Below are 23,411 nucleotides of genomic sequence, written 5' to 3' on the forward strand. Positions count from 1 at the left end.
GCCAACACGTTATATAATTCGTCACCATAAGATTATAAATTTTCCGCTGATAAATCATCTGAAACATCGAGAGGGTTGAAGAGAAAAATTTATTTAAAATATCAAATTACTATTTTAGGAAACTTTAATGTGTAAACGATCTTACAAACGTATAGATGCATCGTAATTGCTAAAATAATGATATGAATCTAGGAGATAACATACAAAGCAACTATGTATACGCATGGTAGAATAAATGTAGAGCGAGAAAAATAAGTTAAAAAATTATGCCACGGTAACGAAGGACTTTCATCCTAGACATAAAGAAGACGTTAGGTATTTACAAGAATACGATTGCACGTTCCGGTGATCAGTAACAGGATACGTCGTACCTGATAAAATCATGTATTGATAACAATATGTAACGATATATGTATATTCGTGCAAAACGGATGTGATTGAGTCTCTATCGGCGTACAGTAACAATTCTCCGCGCGTAACAGTTTAGAAATTTCTATCACAATTTCGACATCAGTCCCATGTTTTAGTACAACGGTCATATTTTTCGTCCGGGATCCGTCATGTGTCGAGCATATGTCTCGTTCGCGGTACGTTCAGACAGGTCTTAACTCGTAAACGGATTTCTCAACCAATGGTAGCCTTTATCCAATCGATATGCGACGAAATTTTATCGTACAACCGAGGTCTCTCGAGGCCGTCCTTCGAGCAAGCTATCCTCCAGCTACCGATACCCGTCAGCGCCCATCTCCGACCATCCTCTTGAAGGCACAGCATCGAACTGCCGGCGAGTTCTTCTTCCTATTAAAATTAAAATAATAAAATATTACTGTTATTGTACCATTTATTAATTCCGCTTATTATTTAGAATATATTTGTGTCTTGAGAAACAATAAAATAGAATTCCTGTAAAAGTTAAAGAATAAAATCAATTAAAAACACTTTAAAGATAATAACTTATGTTGAGAACTTTAGCTTACGTTGCAATCGTCTGTAGAATATGCTTGCTCGGTACAGACACTGTTCACTGAAGGGATACTGATATTTTCGCATTTCTCCATTGCACTTTGTTTGAGTTGTACCCTTTGTAACACATCGCCTATCAGGAGAAAAAGAGAGAAATATTATATGTGTTGTTTCAAGCAGTTTTTGTCTGCAGTGCTTTGTCTTTCAAGTTATTCAAATAAAAAATTAAACGTTTCAAATTAACGTTTAAAAGTACATTCTATAGTTTTCTATTTTGATTTATTTTCTACTACCTAATAGAGTTTTAGATTTTTATTGTTAACATAATATGCATATTGGCATGCATTTTTTAATTTAAATATTTTATTAGTAAAAAATACACATGTTACGATAACGTAATAACAAGTCGATTTTTTTAATAGTTAAAGTTATTTTTTGATGTTCTATAAGTGCCTAAAAAATATTTTAATTTTCGAGAAAGAAACTATCTAGATTTTGAAAGGTCAGGGTCAGTAGTACATCACGATTGTACACGTACGATTTCTCGCCCAACCAAGAGTGTTGCATTGCGATGTGTTGCTCGGTGGATCCTCGCTGGAGGGCAGGCAAACCGGTCTCACGAAGTCCGAAAAGGTCGTCACCGGTCTATCTAACTTCACCAGAACGGTCGTGCCCTCCACCGGTGATTTGATCATACCGACGATTCTGCGTTCTTGTTCCCAGGGTGACGTGCTCGAAAGTCGTACAACTCCAAGTCGAGCCGACCATTCCGCTTTCGGTTGACTATAAAAAGAAATAGATATCGTAAAAATTAGGAGTGTATGTGTAACATATACAATATATATGTAACGTAATATATTAAAATTGATAACTGCTTTCTTTGACTTCATAATTCCGTAATGTAAAAAAGAATTTTCTCAATACGGTATATATTTTTATAGTAATAAGTTAAACTCACCCTTGGAAGCAATACGCGGTTGTGAGCAACCAATTGTCTGCCACGAGAGTGGCATCGCAAACGTGAACTCCTTCCTTGAAGAGTGCAACATGCCAAGGCCAATCGCCAGGTTCTGCTATCTTATTCAGACCATTAGTACCGCCATTAGCACGTAGAGATTGTATTCCGCACTCTAATTTTCAGAAATCAGAATCAAAATATAAATGGGCAAAATCGGAAGATAACATAAATGTGAAAGTCAAGTCACATACAAACGCACATAGAAAATAAACATAATTAATAATTCCAATTTAAAAGAATATAAATTGGAAAAAATTTAGAGGATAATTGCGCCAAAGCGCTTATTTAAATAATGAAAAATTGTATTATACGTATAAGTAGAGGATTCGTACCGAGATCAGAACAGCGGACGTACAGAACTTCCTTGCTGGGGCAAGGAGCCCGGACGAATGTGATTTCCGGTGCTGAGGGATCTTCCATGTACACGTACGGGACATCCTCTTCGTCATCAGTTCTTACTTCGACGGAAGCTACGCCACTATATTGAAATTGCAAAAAATAATGATTTATAAGTTATGAAATTCTAATTGCGCGAAATGATTATATAAAATGTGGATAGATCTCAAATTATAGTTAATATCCGAATAGTGTCGATTTTTAGTCCTTGACTATTCCAAATTTTTATTTTAACTTAAAAAAAGATTTTTGCGAAGAGATACTTACGTATATGTGAGTAGAGTACACAATGAGCTTGCTGCTGTTTGGAGAACATTATCCATCTCCGTTTCTGGTAGAGTGGCGTTTAAATTCGCCGTACAAAGTTTGCCGATGGTACCTTTCTCATTGAATACGACGTACCCCTCTTTGTTGTACTTCGCAACGTGCGGCGTGCTCCAGGATTGCGATTTTAGCTCGTGGACGCTCGGCGCCAAGAATACTGTGACAAAAATGTGTATAAAAAATACAGGACATTTACAGTGCTGCAATTAGCTTTTCATGTGCCGCATTTATTTCGATTTAATTAACATTATATCTTCATCAAAATTAAATTAATGTTTCTTTTCATCTTCCTCAAGTGCAATTCTTTGCGCTATTATTACTTATAACCCGTCTGGGAGCGGGGTCAGAATATCACCCAGGGTAGGCCCTGCCTGTCGTAAGAAGCGACTAAAAGAGCGACCCCCAACGCGAGTTGGGCGATAGGCTCACAACCTGTCCCCATAAAACAACATTGTGACGAAAAGCGAAAGCCTCGGAACGGTCAGATTCAACGGCAACACGAACCCGCAGGAGGCCAGAGTCCGACTTGGACTTGGACTGTAGCGCCATTGAATTGAATTGAATTGAATTATTATTTATTATATTACTCACGACAATCTTTTTCGTCGCTGCCGTTCGGACAGTCCATCTTGCCGTCACATCGCTTCGTATGTGGCACACAGCTTCTTCCTACTCCGCAATGCATGTAACCATCCTGGCAGTAGGCGCAATTCTTTTCATCAGAAAGATCTGGGCAATCAATCACGCCGTCGCAAATCCTTGGAGATAAAGCTTTCGACTGAAGCGCCTGCACGCATCCTATATTGATGTTCACATTGACTAATTAGCTCATAAAATACTGTGCTTTTTGTAATTTGGCTAAAGAAAGACTGTTCTGTATTAACAATAATTAAATACTCTATTCTATAATTAGTCGCACCTGGCTTCGGCCTGCAACTACCAGGACCGGCATACTCCGGAAAGTTGGAGCAATCCAAGGCGTGTTTTATCTTCTCGGGGAGACGACTGCCGCACCCATTCCAGAACTCCCTGCAGAAGCTCCTGCAAGGCAGTTGCAGCAGATCCTCCGGTTGACTCGATCGACACGCAGGCTGCAGTACTTGGCAGACGAAGTCGTAAGCCAATGGGTAGCATTCCGCGTCCACCAATTCTCTAATTTCAATCACAGTATTAATTACAATCACATTCTTAATTTAAAAATATAATAAAAAAGAAAAGCTCAAAATTCGTTGCAATTACCGCAGTCTTTAATGTTGTAATTAACAATAAAATATAAAAAATGAAATTTTAAAATGACATAAGATGACACAATTAAAACAAAAATTTCCATATTCTCTTTAATAATGTTGTGTTCAATGAAATAAATTTAACCTGTCAAAATAGATGAGACGCTTTTTTTTTAATCTAATTGAGTTCACTTATCGAGTCTAGAGAGATATACCTAAAAGCGATAACATCCTCCTGGACATCCGCCAACGATCTATGTCCCAACATGTTCGGGTATGAGCTGATATTATAAGGCAGATGTTTGCAGTAGGACAAGTCCAGCTTGCTGCATCTTCTTGGCGGAGGGGCCGTCGTTGTCGGCGGTAACGTCGAGACGGTCGACTGCGGACTGCTCTGCGCGTTGAGGGCCTTCAGACTTTCCTGCACTTCGAGGCTCTTTGCCTCGATCGTCAGATTCGCCAGGTACCGCGAGGTTTCAGGATTCAATTCTCGCGATAGAATGTCCACGATATTCCCGGTAGTTATAGTTTGATATCGCGGGTCAAACCTTACGTCAAAGTGCACCACCAAATCTCGGCCTTCCACCCTATATAAATTATACAAATATATTTATATAAACTGTTTAATGTTGGAAAAAGTAGGAAACTCTCTAAGAATTTGTTGACTAAAAGAGAAGTTATTCAAAGATAATATTATGTAATATTTATAATACATAATATTTCTTCTTTTCGTGACCTTGCTTATTAAAATATTGTTTATTTTTGTAATAATTTGTGTCGAGTTAATTTGCTTATTTTTAATTTACTTTTATTATATTTAATTATGTTAAATATCCACACGATGCGTTTCCGCGATAATGCGACTCATCTCCGTGGACCGTCGGTGAGGATAAATCGAGTGAAATCTACAGACTCGAGTGTGATACATTATTGATGAGCGTGGCCGCAATAATGGTGGTTACATTTCATTGAACGCTGAAAGGAGCAAGTGTCGTGAAATCACGAGAAAGCTGCGAAACGATCGCGGCGACCGATTTCTCTCCCGCGCGCGCTGCCGCGAGCTGTTTTCATCGGTTTCCGCGACATCGGTTGGCTTCGTCCCATCGTTTTCCCGGCGTCTACGAAAACTGATTTCACGGCGGGAAAACTGGCCGAGGGAGAGCTCGTGGCATACGTGGTCTCGTAATTGGCCGATTTTCTGATCTCACACGTAACGCGTTCGCTGTTGGATGCTGTTGCACAATTTATTTTGCAAGCGTCTTTAGGCGTGCCTCATAACGCGGCGCGAAGGCGAATGTAGAAGATAAGATAATCGAGAAACCGGAGGTACTAATATTTGCGTTACCCGTCGAGTGCCAGAACGTCCGCTGCGAGGAATGATAATTTCAGCCAGCTGCGACGGAAGATAAGATTAAGGCGGTCGCGGTACTCTCGCGATCGTATCCGGAAGGCCTCGGTAGAGGGATCAGCCAACTCCGCGGTGAAGGAATCGCCTTTGGTAACTCGGAATGTCGCGAGAAATATCTGATCCCCAGGTGGATCCGACGTGAGGAATGTGTCTGGAACAGAAGAAAAATATTTTGTGTTGGTTGCTATAATATACGACATGATAATGTGTGAGAAAAAAAATAGGAAATCCAAATGTATATATGAGAAATCTTGCGTATGGTAATGAAGAAATGTATTGTGTGTAAAAAAAAAGAATTTCAAGAGAGTTGTAGATGCATGTCAAGGCTAAGAAAGGTATGAATAAATATGATTATTAGCTTAATGAGCTGAGACCTGAACGGAGTCAATATAATTTCACTGCTCTCCGCGCATCGATCACATAAATAGACGTATTACTCAACGCAGTCGCATTAATCAAAGTAAAAAGGCTCCCGTATGGAGCCTGATTATGCTGTGGATGCAATGAAAGTTGATTACCGGCGTGTGTTATATCCGCGGAAATTACAGCAATAAGCTCCTCCAAGTCGCCGCGTAAATAAATCATTCGCTGTTTTATTATGCGTCACCTCCATCTCCAGTCATGGCATTTTGTATTTACATGCTGATAAAATTCTGCCGTCAAAATGAAGTCTGCTGACGAGGATCTCACGAATTTACGAGAGGTCACAGCGGGCTCGCTGAAAGTTTCGCGAAACGACTTGACCGATAAGCGCAGCCGCGAGAAGGAATTTAGAACGTTGCGGTGCGCGCGCGGGGTCTCACCGTAATTCGCCTGTACGTACCACAATCTGGCTTTCTAATGTATGTACGATCGGCAAACGATAGAGTCGAGCGTGCAAAACGTGCCAACAATGTCGAGGCGGGTCTCGCACGCCGAGCGTTGTCATTAGAACGTCGTCGGCGCGGCCAATTTTCCGCGCGCCGGGCAAAACGAGACAAATCGGGAGCACGCAGGTGCCCGCAGGGATCTCGGTTTCTCGCTAGGAATCACCTTTCACCGGTCCCCCTTCCCCCCTCGTTTCGTCGGGGCTTACCCCGGCGGGAGAACCTCTTTGACCCTTTGGTACGGTCATGGGCGGCGAAATATTTTTTTCTGAAGATTTTCTGAGAATTGTGCGACGTTCTTTCAACTCTCTTTTAATTTTTTTCACATTTTAACTTGGATTAATTATTTAGATCAGTCCGATTTCTTTTTCTTCATTTGTATTTTCTTCTCGCGCAACATCGTCACGTATAAGTTTTTATACCTTACTTAGAGAGGCTTTACGCGTTTTACACACAATCTATTTGTGAAAAATCTTAGAGATTTTACGCAATTTGTTTCTCTTCTTTTTGAAAGCTTATTCCTATTTAAGTATTTTTAAAGGTACTCAAAAGTTTATATTTAATTCAAATTGCTGAAATGTAATATTACTTCTAGATAATTGCGACGCCTATGGTTATACTTTTCCTCGTGGGTACGCTGGCGCTGTATGGTTTGGATCCGAGACGTGATACTCGAGGTACTCATGGCGTACGGTATATTTTTCTCATATATGACTAATGAACATGGGATATCTAGCATTATCGCACATACAAAGTGCACATGAGCCTAGAAGTACTTTCTCATCTATTTTTAGCATGAGACAGTTACTCCATTAAATAAATCATAAATAAATTTAATTATGCTTCTTATAATTAATCTGAGAGTACTCTGATAAATTACTCTCACCCAAATTCAAATCTTATCTAGCGACGAGTACAAGTATTTAAAGATTCTTTCATACCTTGTCAAGCTTATAAAATAATTCTCAAAGTAAAGAAAATTGTACGATGTGTATAAATAATGTAAAATAATATGAAATATCTATAAATAGTATAAAATAAATTTTTATTTTATACTAAGGATAAAATCTGTTCTTCTCTCTGTAAGAGAAGAAAGGTTTTCATTGAAAAAAAATGAAGATTTTATTTTCTTCTCATTAACTACTTTTAATTTTTTAATTTTTTAAGGTAGGAACCATTCTTTGTAGTAGTGGCCAACCGTTTGCCATTCTAATGCTAATTCGCTGAATAGGCTACAGTGTTCAAAATGTTTCAAGGACACGGATCCCCACCTTTAAGGTCGAGCCTTGAACTGGGCACGTATACTCATCTGCCCGACAACTCGGTCAGACCGTTATACGTTTGCCAGCTGAAAGCCTCAATGGACCGGCACGTTCCGTGCAGCATCTTCCATGACCTCTTATTTCTCTCGGTCGTAAACACGAATTAAGCGGCGATGAGAACTGCTGATTTCCATGCTACTCGCTACGTCACACGGATGTGCGCGATGCGTCTGTATATCGGCGACTAACAAGCTAAGTTTAAGTGCGGCGTAAATCACTCTCGAGCGAATTCGCGATAGACATCGCTTTTCCCGACGTATTTGCAGAATAGCCGCGTTAAGGTAAAATTCACAGCGCAAGAAGCTGACATGTGATATATACGTTAAACATCGCTGATCAAAGCCGAACGGACGGAGCGTATTTACAAGAAAAGAGTAGAGAATGAAAGGCAGGAAGAAGATGATGCGGCCAAAGCCCATTGAGGTCTTTCAGCACGCACGCATAACGGTCTGACCGAGTTACCGAGTGTTCGAAGAAGCGCCGACATATACTCCTGATCGAACTTTTTCCTAGTAGTCGCGTTAAAATCGGCGTCATTCTCGGAAGAAGCATATTATCGTCGAAAGAAGAAATTTCGGTCACAGTTAGTGCCGTTATTGTCATTTATTTTCCCAGTCTGAGCGACTGTTTTGTTGTCCAGCAATGAAATATAAAATATTTGTCGTATATACCACGTATCTCTTTATCATTTTGCAAAGTATATCCAATTATTGCTTAGGTGGGCTTTGAAAAAATCAAATCAATCCTTCGTATCGTTCAAGAAGCCTATTAATTTCTCTGTTAACTTCAACTTCGTCTACTATCGAGAAGCGTTTAGTACGATCTCCCCTTACTGAAAGTCCCGATTCGCGCGGCAAGTCGCCGTGGCCGTTCGCAGATCCCGAGAACATTCAAGTCGCCGTTCCGTAACAAACGATCATTGTTACGTCGAGGATATGCGGCCTTGACCTTAGCCACTCGCTATGCCGAGACGAATCCTGAATACCGTGGAAAATCTGTTAGATTCTTGGATGTTCTCTATGAGATGTACATATACATATATACATATATGTATATATATTATATATTTCTTTAATGTCGCATACGTAATTGTTTTAAACCTGCAGAGAACTGTTAGTTAATTATAATGAGTGCCTTGGTACCAAGTAACGCGTTGTAGGAAAAGAACCACATTATTAAGAATAACGTTACGCGAGATCTTGTTTTTATAAATCTTTTGATACAACATATGTCGTTTGTGAATACATAATTTTATTAAACTGATGTTTCTATGCAAATCACGCGTTCACCGTTATCGTACACTCTCTACTCGTAGTACACGGGACTTCCTTCTTTCGAAAGAACGCGGTTAATGCTACAGTGTAAGTAATACTACTTACTTATATTAAAGATTAAAGAATATATATAAATGTAATTTTGTATTTAAAAGCCGTTTTACTACTAACGTCGAAATGATTTCACCTGAAATTAGGACAACGTAATTCTTATTCATTAATAAAATTTTTAATCTTTGCTTTTCCAGTGAGTTCAGTGCTTTATGCAGTTCTTCTCGTGAAACTGGCAAGAAAAATGAGGAATCTCAGAAATTTTACTTGCACAATCTATTTTTTCCGAATCATTTTGCGAGTAATATGTAGATTCCCTCCCTTTCTCCGTCTCCCCCTCGCTCTAATGTAATGTAAATGCAAGATACAGTTATTTCCCTCCTTCGTATCTGGTTCGTCGTATACGTACGGCGTGCGCGCCGAGCGTGATACACCAAGGTGAAGTGCACGCGCCTACAAGGAAACGTCATTCATTCGGACAAAGCGGCGAGTAGCCGCCGATCGCACTTCACAGCCCGCGAAACGTTCATGCACCGTGAACGCATCCGTCGTCCAGCGATCCGCGATCGCGATGCGTTACACCGCGCCGCGCCGGCGGGATAATTTCACGCCCGCCAGGCCGCCGATTGCCGGTTAACCGTGGAGTAATTGCATTTGCTCGTCTCGGTATACCCTCGACGCGTATACGCAAGAACGGCGAGTGAAAGCGGCCGTAGCGCGTTGCGTGACGAAAATATATCTCGGTTCAGTAAAATGCCCCCGCGGATAACAGGCTTACTTAAAATAACATCGCGGCGTGTAGCGGCGATCGGTTACAGCGCAGCAGCCACGGCGCGTGATGGTACGCGCATCACGTTTCGAATAATGCATAGATCTATCATCGCTAATGCGCAGGCAATTAAATCGTTCGACAGAACGCTCACTTTCTAAGACCTAAGAAGAAGAGCATCGCTCTTCTCGAGTGCGTCGAGCAATGATCTCTTTACAGTACAATAACTTTGTAAATTGCAAAAATGAGAGGCCAATGCATTTCGAGATTAATAAGACAGATATCTCGCAATCAGTCGAAGAGCATTTTCATAAACGCGAAAATTGACTTTAATCTAAAATATCTTACATTAATTACAAAGCCTTATCTTTATATTGCAATGCTCTATATAATCGTACTAATAAATTAAAGATTGCTTAGAAGGCTACACTAATTTTTACAGTAATTTTATATAAAAACATTTGTTATAACTATATTAAAAAAAAGACTCTATTTATATAACTTAAATTTGTTTTAACGTGTAGAAATAAACATCAATTAAATGTAAAAAGACAGAAAGAAACATATTTCAAAGATTAATTAGCAATAAGATATATCGGAACCGTCATATCAAACATCAATTAAAGGTGCCTTTTCACGTTAACGCTCGACGCTCATTTTTAGCAAGTAAAAATCTTCAGAAATAATTTCTTTTATTTATATATGTATCCATAAAATATTATTACTTGAAGATATTACTTGAAAATAATTAATATTTTACGTATTTCAAAGTCTATGTTTGATTGTACTGGGACGATTAACGACGATTCAGCGACGACGCTGAATATTAAACAAATTCAACTTCATTTCTTTGACGCTAGCGTCAAAGCGAAACCACCACATTCACCTTGTTGACGCTCATTTTCAGCGTCTCATGAATTGGCACCTTAAGATGTGCGGTCGAGGAATGTTTTCTTCATAAATCTTTTATACAAAATTATGCTTCTTTTGTTCATATTTCTTGGACTTTCATGTTGTTTGTAGTTTCTATGGTATACTTACAGCCGAGGTATATGGAAATACCCGAGAAGAGGAGGAAGAATAAGAAAGCGGCGAGGACGCAGCATCCGCAGCGATACTGCCCGCCGAGCTTCCTTGTGAAACGAATGTCGCTGTCGGACGATAGGATCGAGCTTGGTGTACCGGCACGGCTGAATCTTCGGGTGCTCACCGTGCTCACTGAAATCTGCGGACAAAAATGTATTCGTATTTTACACTGGCGATTTTAATTGTTGCTCTTGATCAATACGCCATAAATTATAAATACGCTGCTCAAAATGACAAGTGGATGCTCTTCAAATAATCTATTCAATTTAAAAAAATGCACAAAAACAAAGATAATCAGTTCTCAGTTTTTTGGACGCTGAATATGATTCCGTTTATCAAATTGCTTTAGAGAAATTTTCAGGTAAAGCAAAAAAGGCTATTTTACAATTAGTTAGAATAATTATTGATCATAGGACACGGTCAGTCACAAAATCAAATAAAATCAAAGATTAATAAAAATGGGCATTAATTATGATCGGTCTCTCGCGTTAGTTACGTGACTGTTATCTTTAATAGGAAATGCACAACGTGAGTGAGTGCAAACTAGCGTCTGTATTACCAGTATTATTTACTATATTTGAGCTTCCTATATATTTAAAGATAATATTTTCTGTAATGAAATAAAGCCTTAGTAATAGCATTACGAAAGCAAGATTGCTGAAACCATTCAGTAAATAATAGTGGGCGGTGTCTTTCTCCACGCTGATGAAACAATCCGCAGTCCGCTCCCTCGTGCCATCAATGAATTTTTACCAATCCGAAAGAACGAGGATTACCGTGATTCCTCATTGCGAAACGAACTGCATTAACGATCACTTCCGTCTCAGAGTTGAGACAAAGCGACACGAGTCGCGATTCGATCGCGAGCTACACAGAACAAATTATTTGAAAACAAAACTTAGAAAACATCATTGCTGCTTTTGGATAAATTTTGATACGCAAAAATGTCCGAAAAGAGGACACGTCTGTTTCTAGAAAGATAAGAAGATTCGTGATCAATAAATAAATAAAAATATCCGTGGCCTCAACCTCTCATCTCCTTCTCTTAATTATATGTAATTGCGTGTCGCACGATGGTATTAACGAAACTGTGCGTACGAGCTACACGCTCTAGCATGCAGGATGTCGCGTATAACGAACGTGAATCTGAATCCATCCAAGAAATCCAAGCGACACGGATCACTCATAAATAAATTATTTAAATAGGCGAGCCTCCGTCTATTTAATCGCGTTCCCCGTCGCGTACGATGCACCTCCGCGGTCGGCTGCAGCCCACAACGAGGCACCTCCAATGTGCCTATACGCCTCCACTCCGTTCGTTCAAATGCTACGCCCGGCACACGCTCCGGCGCGAAGGATCGCGCCTGTGCAACCAGGATGGGCAAGCGAAAGAGCGCCTGGATTACGGGTTGCTTTTCGCCGCGCAAAGGTCGTACAGGACTAAAGGCCAAAACCCGCCTAAACGGTGCGAAACGTTTTACTCGTAGAAGAAATTCGACGAGCCACGTTTTTACGTGCCGGCGTCGATACGCGTCGAGCTGATCCTGTCGCACGCGTTAAGTTTTGTCGTATTTACGGAAAAAATGTAGGCGTTTTTAATTGTTTTGCGTAAGAGACACCGAACGACCAGAGTGCGGGCAACGATCTAAACCTAAATGTTAGGTAATGTGGATACTCGAACTATATACGTCAGTGAGAGCCGACCGATTTTCTCACGCGACCCGGTGTACACACATGGGAACCCGTGTTTAGACGCAAACACGCAATACGTAGCAGCTGGCGAACGAGATGCTATCTCGAATTCTATTTTCAATCACTTCCGCAACGCGATTCACGCCCGAGCAGCCATTATCTAATTAAGCTGAGTTAATGCGATACGGATATACGCGTGTAATTGCAGACTATATAGGTTTATTAAACTGTGTCAAACGTTCGCGATTCAAAATCGATTCGTTGCACCTATTATTTATCGAGGTGTACAAGCTGGGATAACTTGAGAAAAGTTAGAAGAAAATAGAGAATACCGAAATGCGGAGCAATTAAATTGTAATGATATATCGTGTAGCAAAATTTTAAAGAAGAATTATTGAGGAAGTATGAAAATATATTTATATCTGTCTTATATAGATTTATGTGTCTGCGTGCGTGTTATCAAAATTATAATTAACTTATAATATACCTCGCATACGAGAGACATAATATTCGAAGTGGTACAACGTTAGCTGTAAAATATTCCCCCACGAAACCGCAAAATCGCGGTTGCGGAAAAGTTCCTTGCACTGTGTCACTTATATAAGAGCGAGTTATAAAAATGTTATGCCCCCCATGCCCGTTATGAAACTGGCGATAGCACGATGTACTAGCACGGGTGCGAGAAGTTGCCTTTCGTTCGTGGATATCAGTTTCGCGAACAATGCACTGGACTGTGCACGATTTTTACTTGCTCCGCATCATTGGCTCTGATGTAATATCACAACGCTATTAGAAATGGCAAGCATTGTAAACGTTTTATTTCTCAATTCAAACTCCACTCGGTATAATTCATATAGCGAGAAGCATGATAAACATTGTACGCTTTAAAGTTGCTAAAATTATAAGTCGGGACTTCTTTGCGCGAAAAGCGAATAAAAATAATAATTTTTACGCAAACATTCTTTGGAATGTTCTTTCGTATTTAAATATATATGTATAAAAAATAAGAAAAGTAGTTATACCTAAAAATTATATTTGAAGAAAATTGTAATTAGAAGGTAAAAAGGGATGGCAAACATATTTTTATGTGCATTTAGAAATATGCTGTTTCAGTCTAGATTATCTATAAATGTCAATCAAAGCTAAGAATATACTATAGTTTATTTGTTTGTTAGTTTGTTTGTTTATTATAGTTTGTTTTATATAGTATCGTTTGATCGTTACGTAAGATTTGTGATAACGACAAAAAGACTAACTTTGGCGAACAATAGTGCGAAAGACATTACGAAAGTCAAATGAAAGTTCGCGTACTGTCTTCGCGCCTAGTTTTAGCCTAGTTCGGTAACGACTAATGTTTCCGCTGAAAAGTCTTTCTCACACGACATATCCCTTGTTGAGGCTTCCGAAGTGAAAGAACCGGAAATCAAGCATGACCAATTTTCCTTCCACGACAAGCAAAAAAAGATTGACGATGCGTTTGAATGCTGCAAAGTAAAAGTATCTGGTGATTCCTCGCTCACCAGTAAAGCGAAAAGGTCAGGACGATCTTCCACGAAGAGAGAAACCTTTATGTCGAAAGATGTTGCGAAAAGAAAATAATGCATAATGGGAAACAAATAATATTTAAAAAATTGATTTTATTTAAAAATTAATTAATATCTGTCTTTAATGATAGAATGAAACTCGTGATCGGATGACCACGTTTCGCGCTAAATGCGGCGCGAGGCAAGAACGCGAATACGGATTTCCTTCTTCGAAGCGGATCTTCCTCCTTCGAAGCTGTATTCTTATAGAACGGTCATTGCTGTGCGAGAACATATATGCACGCGAACGTTTAGTGCTTCGCTCGCGGATCTGTAACGGCGCAAATAAACAAAGCCATTATCTCCGGGAGACTATGTAAAAAGGGGAATGCAAATGCCGGGTAAGATCGACGCGGTTGACCGCGGTTGTGAGCTGCCGATCTCGATAATGGGCCGTTTCGCGCTTGAGACGAGCCGATCCGATCTGGTGGACGCACCAGATTGGAAAGTAGAATTTCAGTGCGGATAAACGCAGCGCCTTCTCTCGGTAGCGATTGCAGGAAGAGATTAAGACACGCTCCGGCTGACCGGCGCATTTCGAGCTCTTCCGTTAATAGGCGCGGTCAGTGACTTCAAGGCCGGGAAAAATTAGACTCCGCGGCCGATAGAAAAAGCGCTCTTCACGGCCAGAAACTTTCGCGAAAGTACACGTGGTCTCTCGCGGTGAACTGCCCCCCCCCCCCAACTGCCTCTCGATACCATATCGGACATCGCCATAATAATAGACCGATGCATAATGACCGTTGTAAACGCTACCGATCCATTAAACCGTTTTCTACCGATGGGTAAAAGAATTGCTTCCACTCCAAAATGAGAAGCCACGTCGAATTTACGTCCCCGTGAAACCGCGCGTAAAGAGAAACCTCAAGTTTATGTAAAAATTATTACTAGAGAAAGAAGTTTCTATATAATCGTTAAAGAAACGATTCAGATCGCGTATTAAGATACAAGGAAGATATCTCGCAACGGTATCTTAACGATGCTAATTTATAGATCCTATACTTCGAAAAAAAAATGCAGATTTTTTCCTCGTATAAAATATATTTGTGCATTAGATCTTCATTTATAGATTATTCCTGCACACGTATACACGAGCCAGTTAATGAATATTGTGCAAATAGAATTGATTGTAAATGCGTAATGCGAACGATAATGTAAAAAAAAACGTGACCTCTTTTTGTCGCCGGAAAACGTGTCGGTCGATTGTCAACCGTTGAAAAGAATAAGTGTCGATGACCGGCGGAAAGAATCTGTAGAGCGTCATCGGAGCTACTGTTCTCTCGTGACTCTCTTGACCGTTATAACCGTTATACCAAACGCCAAGCCACCTTTCCAAAAGAGCCAAGAATCTAGAAACGAGTTTCTGTCCGTCTTGAATTACAATCCGCTCGGTCATATTATACGTACTGTCTACGCGGTGACAAGTAAACCCCCGGAACTTGACGCCAGTACTCGTCAGCAAAAAGCAATCGCGAGAAAAATGACAACGGAGTTGATCTCCGATCTGCAATCTGTCGTCCTTCGTCATCAAGATAATCGGCATACTTATTCTACGAAGAAAATTGTCTCGAATCGTTCCGCGCCATTCTAAATCCCAGAGTTCAGTTATGTGACGTGAACGCATGATTCTCCGAGATGATCTTCAACATTCAAACGATACAATTTTTCGATTTATGATTTAAGTTTATTAAGATTATTACAATTACTTTAATTTAAAATTTAGTTATATATCCATAATTAAATTGTGATTGTTCCAAAGAAAAGGAGACAAAACAGAAAATGAAGGGTTCAGTGAGCAAAGATATCATCAATGACGTCACCGTGTACTTAATTTTTATCATTGAACAGATAATAAATAAAAAATACACCGATGTGAAATTACCGATGTGAGACTTCCTGATATTCAATCAAAGACCTGCCATCAATCATCTGAGTTTGACGTCGGCGCGACATGCGTCACGCGCGATTTTGAAGAATACCAAGCGCGATCGGGTGTCCATGAAGTAACGGTATCGGGGATAGAGCAGATGACGACGGCCCAACCCAGACGACCCAACCCACCTAACACATCGCTCTCCATTCCGGTCAGCCTAGTTCCTCGTCAACTCGCCGCCGAGTGCGTAGGTATTTGCGTGGCCAAGGGGGGTCATTAGAGAACAAGGTCAATCGGTCTGGAGAGGAAAACCAGATAGATCAGGCTCCTAATCGCCGAGAGAGGTGGACCAAGGTGGACACAATCGCTCGCGTGTAAACGGCGTTCGCACTTAGCAATTAGCACTATTGATGAAGAAATCTCGCTAATTGAGCGTTATCCTTTTAATTAAATCTTCACGAACGCGCGACAAGTTTCTCGATTTCCTTTTCGAAAGGCGAATCATTGAAGCGAATGACAACAAAACGCAGAATCATTGTTCACTTGGAAAAGGGTTATTGCCATCAGTCGTCTTTCTCTCTCGACTCTCTTCGTCTCAAAAATCAACGTTGCGGAAAGAGAATATACCGACTACCAGAATTATATTTGCGTCACGCATAGAAATTTGTCAAACGGTATTGGAAGAACAAGGTTGAACGAATCTGGGGAAACCTTGGCTTTTGACCAATTTACAACTCGTTTGACACATTTTATGCACTCGGCAGTCCGACGAGTTTCAAATACGCGCGACTCTGCGCGGCTCTTGCATAATTTATGTCGGTGAAAAATCGTGTCCACGATAATTCAACGGTCGGCGGTAACGAACACGACCGCAAAAATAATTCGTACGGTATCAACTTGCAAACCACGAATCGTCTCGGTGCGTCTTGCCTTTCAGTCGTTCGCACGCAACGCTTCAAAAGTCGACGACCTATTCCAATGCAAAATATTCAAAGTGCATTCAGATCTTGAAATATTCCTTAATATACTAATCAGCGATAGTTTTTATAAATCGTCATGTTTCTGCTAGAAAAAAACGTGCAACAATTTTGCTAAAACCTCGAGCATGTAATTAAATAAACGCCAATATGTAAACACAATTTGTGTCCTGATAAAAATTTTTATACAAAGAATACCCTTATAAAATGACAAATAACGGCAATATCCAGAAATCGGAATAATGCAGAGTATTCAAGTATCAACGACCGAGTAAACGCGCGCGAGTTCAAGGTTGAGTCTCTTTCCCGCGACAATCCCGCTAGCCTTTCAATGGCCTTTACGTCGCTCTGTAGTGCGAGAAAATTAATCGGAATAATTAATCGAAGGACACGATGGGTGAGCATCAACGCTCGATGCGCGACGCGACTTTCTCCGAAGTTATTGTGTGCGGCTGATTCATTCGGCACCGTTTCTTACGACTGGAAGAACTCGGACGCGAGGAACGGAATTAATCTCGTTTCATTTCGTCTCGTGAGTAAAAAAAATATATACATATTATAATGTTACGCCGCGTGAGAGTTGATTAAATTAATCAGAATTGCGCTTTCTCGCCACGGGGCGATACTCGCCGGCTCAAATGTCAGCGGCGAGTTATGGGAGCGATTATGTTTATCCCGCAATTGTTCCACCGTTCCAATCTGCAGCATCATTTCTGGATAATAGAAGAGGCGGGCACCTTATCCGCGAAATGATTATTTGCAAAGCCAGCCACGAGACAGAAATATGACGTTGCGTCGGGCAACAAAGCAACATTACGCCATTTCGCGTTCTCGGCTCGCACAAGACTTCTAATAAAGCAAGTTTAAGTGCAAGTTCGAACAAAGGTGGTGTGCACGATACGCGTTTGCCAAGCTAGAATAACAAGCGTTCGAAAATGCGCACGTTTGAAATGTTCGCTTCAGGATTTATCATGAATTATCTGCCTCGCGGCCCCGTTAGGGAACGTCGGAGGATCGATCCGAAGAAACTGGAAAGTATCCCGAACGCGCAACACTCGCCGTTACTCATATACCGTCCGCCGTTAAACAATGCATTCTTCTATGTAGGATTCATAACGCCTCGCGCGTCTCCGCTCGATTCCTCGCATGCACGAGTCGCGACGTTTTTCGCACGAGGGCCCGGCTCCCTAATTAATAACGCGACGGTATAATGAAGAAAGCATGTGGAGATCCGCGAAGGGAAAGTGCGCCACATATTCGAGTCTCACCTTCGAGTCCCACGAGCTCTTCCGCTTGTGCTCCATCGCGACGGTCATTTTTTTTCTGCCTGCGATCGCGCACTCCCGCGCTTCGTCAGCGCTCCTCCAGAATTTGGCCGGCTCGAGGAGTCACGGGGATCATCGCGGATTTCTTTTCCTCGTGGAGCGTACGCGCGTATCAATGGTGATGGATGACCGAAGATGATCAATTGTCCGTTTTTTTTTTTTTTATTAAGAACCGCAAACCTGGATATCGGCAAGATACATCTCCCGCAGGCCTGCCGCTTTCCGCTTCAGAGATATTAGCGTCCCATTCGCTGTAAAGAAGAAATACTTACAATTAAAGACTCGTGCAATTATTCTCTAGGAAGTGTCGGGCTTTATGGACTTTTTTTAAATAAATGCACGTCGGTCACCGTGCGTATTGTGACGGGAGCGCGTAAATCACATGATCAGTCGTTTACCGCTGTTGAAACTTCCGTTCGGCATAAAGTGCCGTTCCTTGGTATTTTCTCAGCAAGTCTGTATTTATCGTTTAATATTACCATTTTTATTGAAACTAATGTTCATTAATTTAGAAACCATAATAAAGTTTAATAACAGTTTCAAAGTTTCATTGAAAAGTCATATATAATACAAAAACGGACTTTATTGACGAAGAATTAGAAGTTGATGTAAAAAATATTTATTTCGTATAATTAATATAACTTTATATTTTAAAACAGAATTCTTTTCACGTTGATAATGCCTTTGAAACAAATTGTTGCCATATATTATGTAAATAATATTTGTAAACACTGCCATAAAGAAAGCATTAACAAGTTCAATGCAGTTTTGCGCAAATAAGCAACAAATGACATAAATGTGAAATTTTGAGAATTTTACATAAAATAATTATTACATTTATAATTTTTAAACATATTTATATACCTCTTTTGTTATAAAATTTTAGAAGAGAATAAGCAATCTAACTGATGATTTTTAATTTTTAAAATGTATATAGAAACTGCTAAAATAAAAAACTGCTAAGATAAAGATCATGACATAATATACAGTTTAAATAATCGCACAATCAAATAATTAATAAAAAGAATTATGCAGGTAAGTCACACACGAAGATTGATATATCCTCATGTATAAAACATCTCCGCAGGACTAGTTTATGTAATGTGTGTGTAACGGTTTAAAACTTAATGTATACTAGATTTATCTTATAGGATCTGTGAACGCTCTTGAGAGAAACACGTATCCTTTAGTCTTATCTGTTCTTATTAACATTAGTCTCAGTCTTAATAATCTTTCCATAATTAAAGGTACGCCTTTACACATAAATCACATATATCATGCTTGAATCAAATGTAGAACGTATCAAACAAGCGATGCAATTTTTACAGTTTCTCGTATAAATATGTATCAACAATCGTAATTCTAAATTGACCGCATCACACGCAGCGCACGTTCAGAATACAATAAATCAGTTTTCTCCTGTCTGGGGTATTCGTACCTAAATTGTCAAACGTACAGATGAAACTCCGTTTTCCAATTGACAGTGCGTCACATTTATCACAAGAAGAAGAAAAGGATGCCTTCGAGAGATCACGTCACTGAGAACCGTCCGGGGACCACCAACTTTGAACGCGCGTGTCGGCGAAAAGCAAAACAAACCGCTCGTGTGGAATCGGCGTGCAGCCGCGGCGAAAACGCACTCGAGGAAAGGAGGCGACTGAGCGACCGCGCGCGGCGAACGAGACGTTCACCACTTCGGTCCAGGCCGAGCACTTTGATCGTCGAGAGGCAGACAATTTCTCCAAGCCGGCCCCGCGCCACGGGATTCAAGGGATTGTCCTGGACGAGGCGAGACTGCCGAGAGAACGGCGCGGCGCGCTGCGGCGGTCTGCCCGCCTGCCTGCCTAAGCTCCTCGCTCCTCGTGGATGCACTTTCACGTCATTACCGGTTCTCCACGGGCGTCCGCGCGCACGAGGGCACAGTTACGGACTAGTCCGGGGCAAGGACGTCTGTCCCTCGTCTCTTCCTGGCCCTTTCCATCCCTTCCTGTCCTCCCGTTTCCATTTGCACCTCCTTCAACTTTCGACTTTGCTTTTTCTTTCATTTTTTTTCTCTTTATGTCTTCTTATGCCAGTTTTGAGCCCTTTTGTTTGAGTCGCGATTGGCCCCGTTTCTTCTCATCTCTCTCTTCTGCTTTTTTTATTAATTGTCATAATTATCTTTCAGTCTTTACGTTTGTGCTTTTCTTCGAATCCTTCGCATCCTATCTATTTTATCGCTTATGTTAAGATCTGTTATTCCTTCTTTGCTCGTTTTCTTTTTCTATCCAGTGATTACTCGTCCTCGTTTTTTCCCGCTATCCTTTGCATGGCTTTGCACTCCGCTGCTAATTATGCCGCGGATTACGAGCGACAATACATTACTGTTCGATGTGTCGGAAGCGCGTAACGGCAAATCTCGTGCAGGTGCCTGTTGAGACATTTAAGGAGACAACCGTGCGCGCGGTGTCGCAAGTAAAGTGAACTTTTTGATCAGACGTGGAGTTTACGGTAATTTACTCCCACGGTGTATCTCAAGCTGGGCACGACGTGGAATTGTTCTGGAGCGGCGTAGTGGATGCACTTTCACGTTATTATCGTCGATGCCCCAGTCGGCATACATATGTGCAAATACGTAGTATTTAAGCAAGATTATCGTTTCAGGTCTCTTAATGGGACTACGAACGAAATTAATTCCAGCGATATCGCGGGTAGAAGATTCCTCGCCACTGAATTGCCCATTATATTTCCTGTTTTTCTCTCTGAATATTCAATATTCGTTTCAATGTTCGACAAAAAGGTCGCCGAGAGGATTTATGTATTTTACGACCTACTTTAATGTGAAAAATAACTTGGAAAACACTTGCTCCGCTTGGAAAGGAAACGAGTCTTGTTGAACGGAGAGATATTTTTCGATACACTACATCGAGCAAAGGCACTTTATTAGTGCAAGTTATTTTATTTCAAGGGTAACGAGACAGGTTTTGGAATCAGTGCAATGAAATTAATATGCGTGTTTTCCGTCGTAGATTCTACATCGGTGAGGTGTAAAAGAGGAATCAGATTTTTTTTTTACTTTTTCCCTTAAAATATAATCGAACGAATTATTTTTACGTTATTGCATATTATTCGATAGTATCACTTTAGTGGATTATTATTATGAAATAAGTAAGTAAAAATTAGCGTAGGCGTAGGCGATCTATAATATTCGTGCCAGAATTTAGAGTAGAATTTCGTTTACAACTTTATATGCGGACACGAAAAACATTTACAGAATTGTACATATATAAATACTTATGTATATTAAAACACACAAATGCATTGAAATACCTGACATAAAAACAATAAGATCAACGAAAACACCACGAATAAGAGTAATTTCATTTTAAATATATATATCTTATCTAAATGTATAATTATCAGGGATTATTTCATATTAATGGCAGAACCACTCATACACATAACATATTTATGTGCATGACTATGTTTATTACGTGTAATATTTGCAACGCCGCGCCGGTAATATTTTACGTGCGGCTATAGAATTCTATACCTGATGTTTCTATATCGTTTTTGATTTCACGTCCGGACATATCTGTCCGATTGCTCTGACTCTATTACGAGAGCAACGGTAATCCGTGCGTTTCTAATGAAACGCAAATACGGGGAGTGCACTCCCCGCGAATAGAAACTACGATAAACCTTACTTAGATAGGAATTCAACCGTGAAGATTACACTTTACCGTTACAAACTTTATTCTTTGAATAATGTACACTCTAGGAAATCTACGGATAATCGATGAGTCTCATCGATGAATTATATCGAATGGTGCACGGGGAAACGTCCTAGAGTTTTTTCTTGACCACAGTAATTGTTATTGTAGAAGCTACTGGATGTTGTACATACATTCTAATTGCAACTGATTAATAATATGTTAATCAAAATTACATGTAATTAGTATAATATAGGTACTAAATTCTATATAATTGTAATTTATTACTAATTACAGAATTAATATTTCTAATTGCATAATTAGTAATACCTATGCATATCAATTCAGTCTTGATACTAAAAAAATATTTCAAAAGTACGTCGCTAGTAAAAGGCATTCGTCACAAAACTGACAATTCGCAGTTGCGAATATTTTTGTCGCGAAGTATCGAAGATTTTATATGGAGCTCTATACCGCGGTTATTTTAAGTCACGAAAATACACGAAAGAGACAGGAAAGAATGTGGAAAGACGAGTTGAAAGAGGCTAAAAGAAGCTAAAAGACATCACGATAACAAACATTTCAGGCTTACCTGCTTGCGAGACAGATACTCAATTCCCAAATCCAGTAGAACCACCTAATCTTCGCGCTTCGCGTGCCGATAGCAGGTTTTTATTCCTTGGAAATCAAAAGACCTTTTTTTTTATAGAATTCGGTCACTCAGTCCAAGAAAATTCACGCTGATCCCACCGCACAAAACGCTGCCTTCGTGTTCGGGCCAAGAGTCGACTACCCTCGGCCGACAGCTGCCCGGAAGTGACAGTGGCCGCTTCGACGAGCAGACTGATTCTTAACGCGCCTTCCGTAGTACTCGAAGAAACACACGGCTCCTCGAGGGACACAAGCCTCCTTTCCTCCGTGTCGCGTTAAGAAACAACCGTTAACGCGGGCCTTCGACTCTTCGAGGCGGCCGCTGATGTATAATACGCCGCGCCGTGCGAGAGTCGAGCCAGCGATTGATGACCCGACGTGGCGCCGTAAGTGGCACCCTTCTCCGCGACCAAGAAGTGGAGAGAAGCGAAGAGAAGAAAACGAAGACGGTCCCCCGCGACAAATTGTGCGTGTCGGCGTCATGTAACGTCTTACCTCGGGACACCGCGAGCGTTCTCGCCGAGCCTGGACAAGTGAAAGTATTCGCTGAAATTATTTTCCTGCAGCACATATTAATATCAAAGTGGACGATCCTTTAATGTCCACCTACGACCGACGGCTGTACTCGATTCGTCGATGTTTCGATTTATAAATTGTTTCGATGCTTCTTTGAAAAATAGATATCATGTTTAACATTTACTTAGAATAGGTTCAAAATATGTAAGAAATGTCATTACACAAAGTCACGTAACTTCGATCCATAAAAAAAAAAAACAATAATTGCGATTTCTAAAATTGTCGTGCATTTTAAACGATTTTATACTGCAATTACCTCTATCAAAAGTAATTAATAATCATGATCTCCATTGTTAACCAGCGCGACTTGTGGTATACTATAAAAAATAATAAACAGAA

The 23,411-nt window shown here is 40.4% G+C and overlaps 1 protein-coding gene across 2 annotated transcripts; it reads right to left on the reverse strand.

Annotated features, from left to right (window-relative positions):
• Nucleotides 1-128: 128 nt before the first annotated feature.
• Nucleotides 129-23,311, reverse strand: LOC112453584 (atrial natriuretic peptide-converting enzyme-like). 2 transcript variants are annotated; one of them, XM_025014414.1, is made up of 13 exons: nucleotides 22,438-23,311; nucleotides 18,097-18,404; nucleotides 10,659-10,842; nucleotides 5,273-5,486; nucleotides 4,143-4,514; nucleotides 3,621-3,853; nucleotides 3,293-3,499; nucleotides 2,645-2,858; nucleotides 2,314-2,459; nucleotides 1,922-2,093; nucleotides 1,502-1,746; nucleotides 978-1,096; nucleotides 129-798 (listed from the first exon to the last, which is right to left on the reverse strand). In XM_025014414.1, the coding sequence occupies exons 2-13, from the start codon at nucleotides 18,142-18,144 to the stop codon at nucleotides 625-627; spliced, it is 2,328 nt and encodes a 775-aa protein (XP_024870182.1). In that variant the 5' UTR covers nucleotides 18,145-18,404; nucleotides 22,438-23,311; the 3' UTR covers nucleotides 129-624. The 2 variants fall into 2 exon arrangements, with proteins under 2 accessions (XP_024870182.1, XP_024870183.1); XM_025014415.1 differs by lacking the exon at nucleotides 22,438-23,311 and adding an exon at nucleotides 19,592-19,935.
• Nucleotides 23,312-23,411: the final 100 nt, after the last annotated feature.

The sequence above is a fragment of the Temnothorax curvispinosus genome, unplaced genomic scaffold (genome assembly GCF_003070985.1).
Source record: "Temnothorax curvispinosus isolate PA1 unplaced genomic scaffold, ASM307098v1 QBEX01004528.1, whole genome shotgun sequence".
Classification (NCBI taxonomy): Eukaryota; Metazoa; Arthropoda; class Insecta; order Hymenoptera; family Formicidae; genus Temnothorax; species Temnothorax curvispinosus.

What these genes read in the sequence shown, in the direction of transcription:
- LOC112453584 (XM_025014414.1), bottom strand. Translation starts at nt 18,144, where the DNA reads ATGACCGTCGCGATGGAGCACAAGCGGAAGAGCTCGTGGGACTCGAAG. An exon ending in GAGGATGTTATCGCTTTTAG is followed by an intron (nt 3,854 to 4,142) that starts GTATATCTCTCT and finishes GATTGAAATTAG; the next exon opens with AGAATTGGTGGACGCGGAAT. An exon ending in TAGTTGCAGGCCGAAGCCAG is followed by an intron (nt 3,500 to 3,620) that starts GTGCGACTAATT and finishes ACATCAATATAG; the next exon opens with GATGCGTGCAGGCGCTTCAG.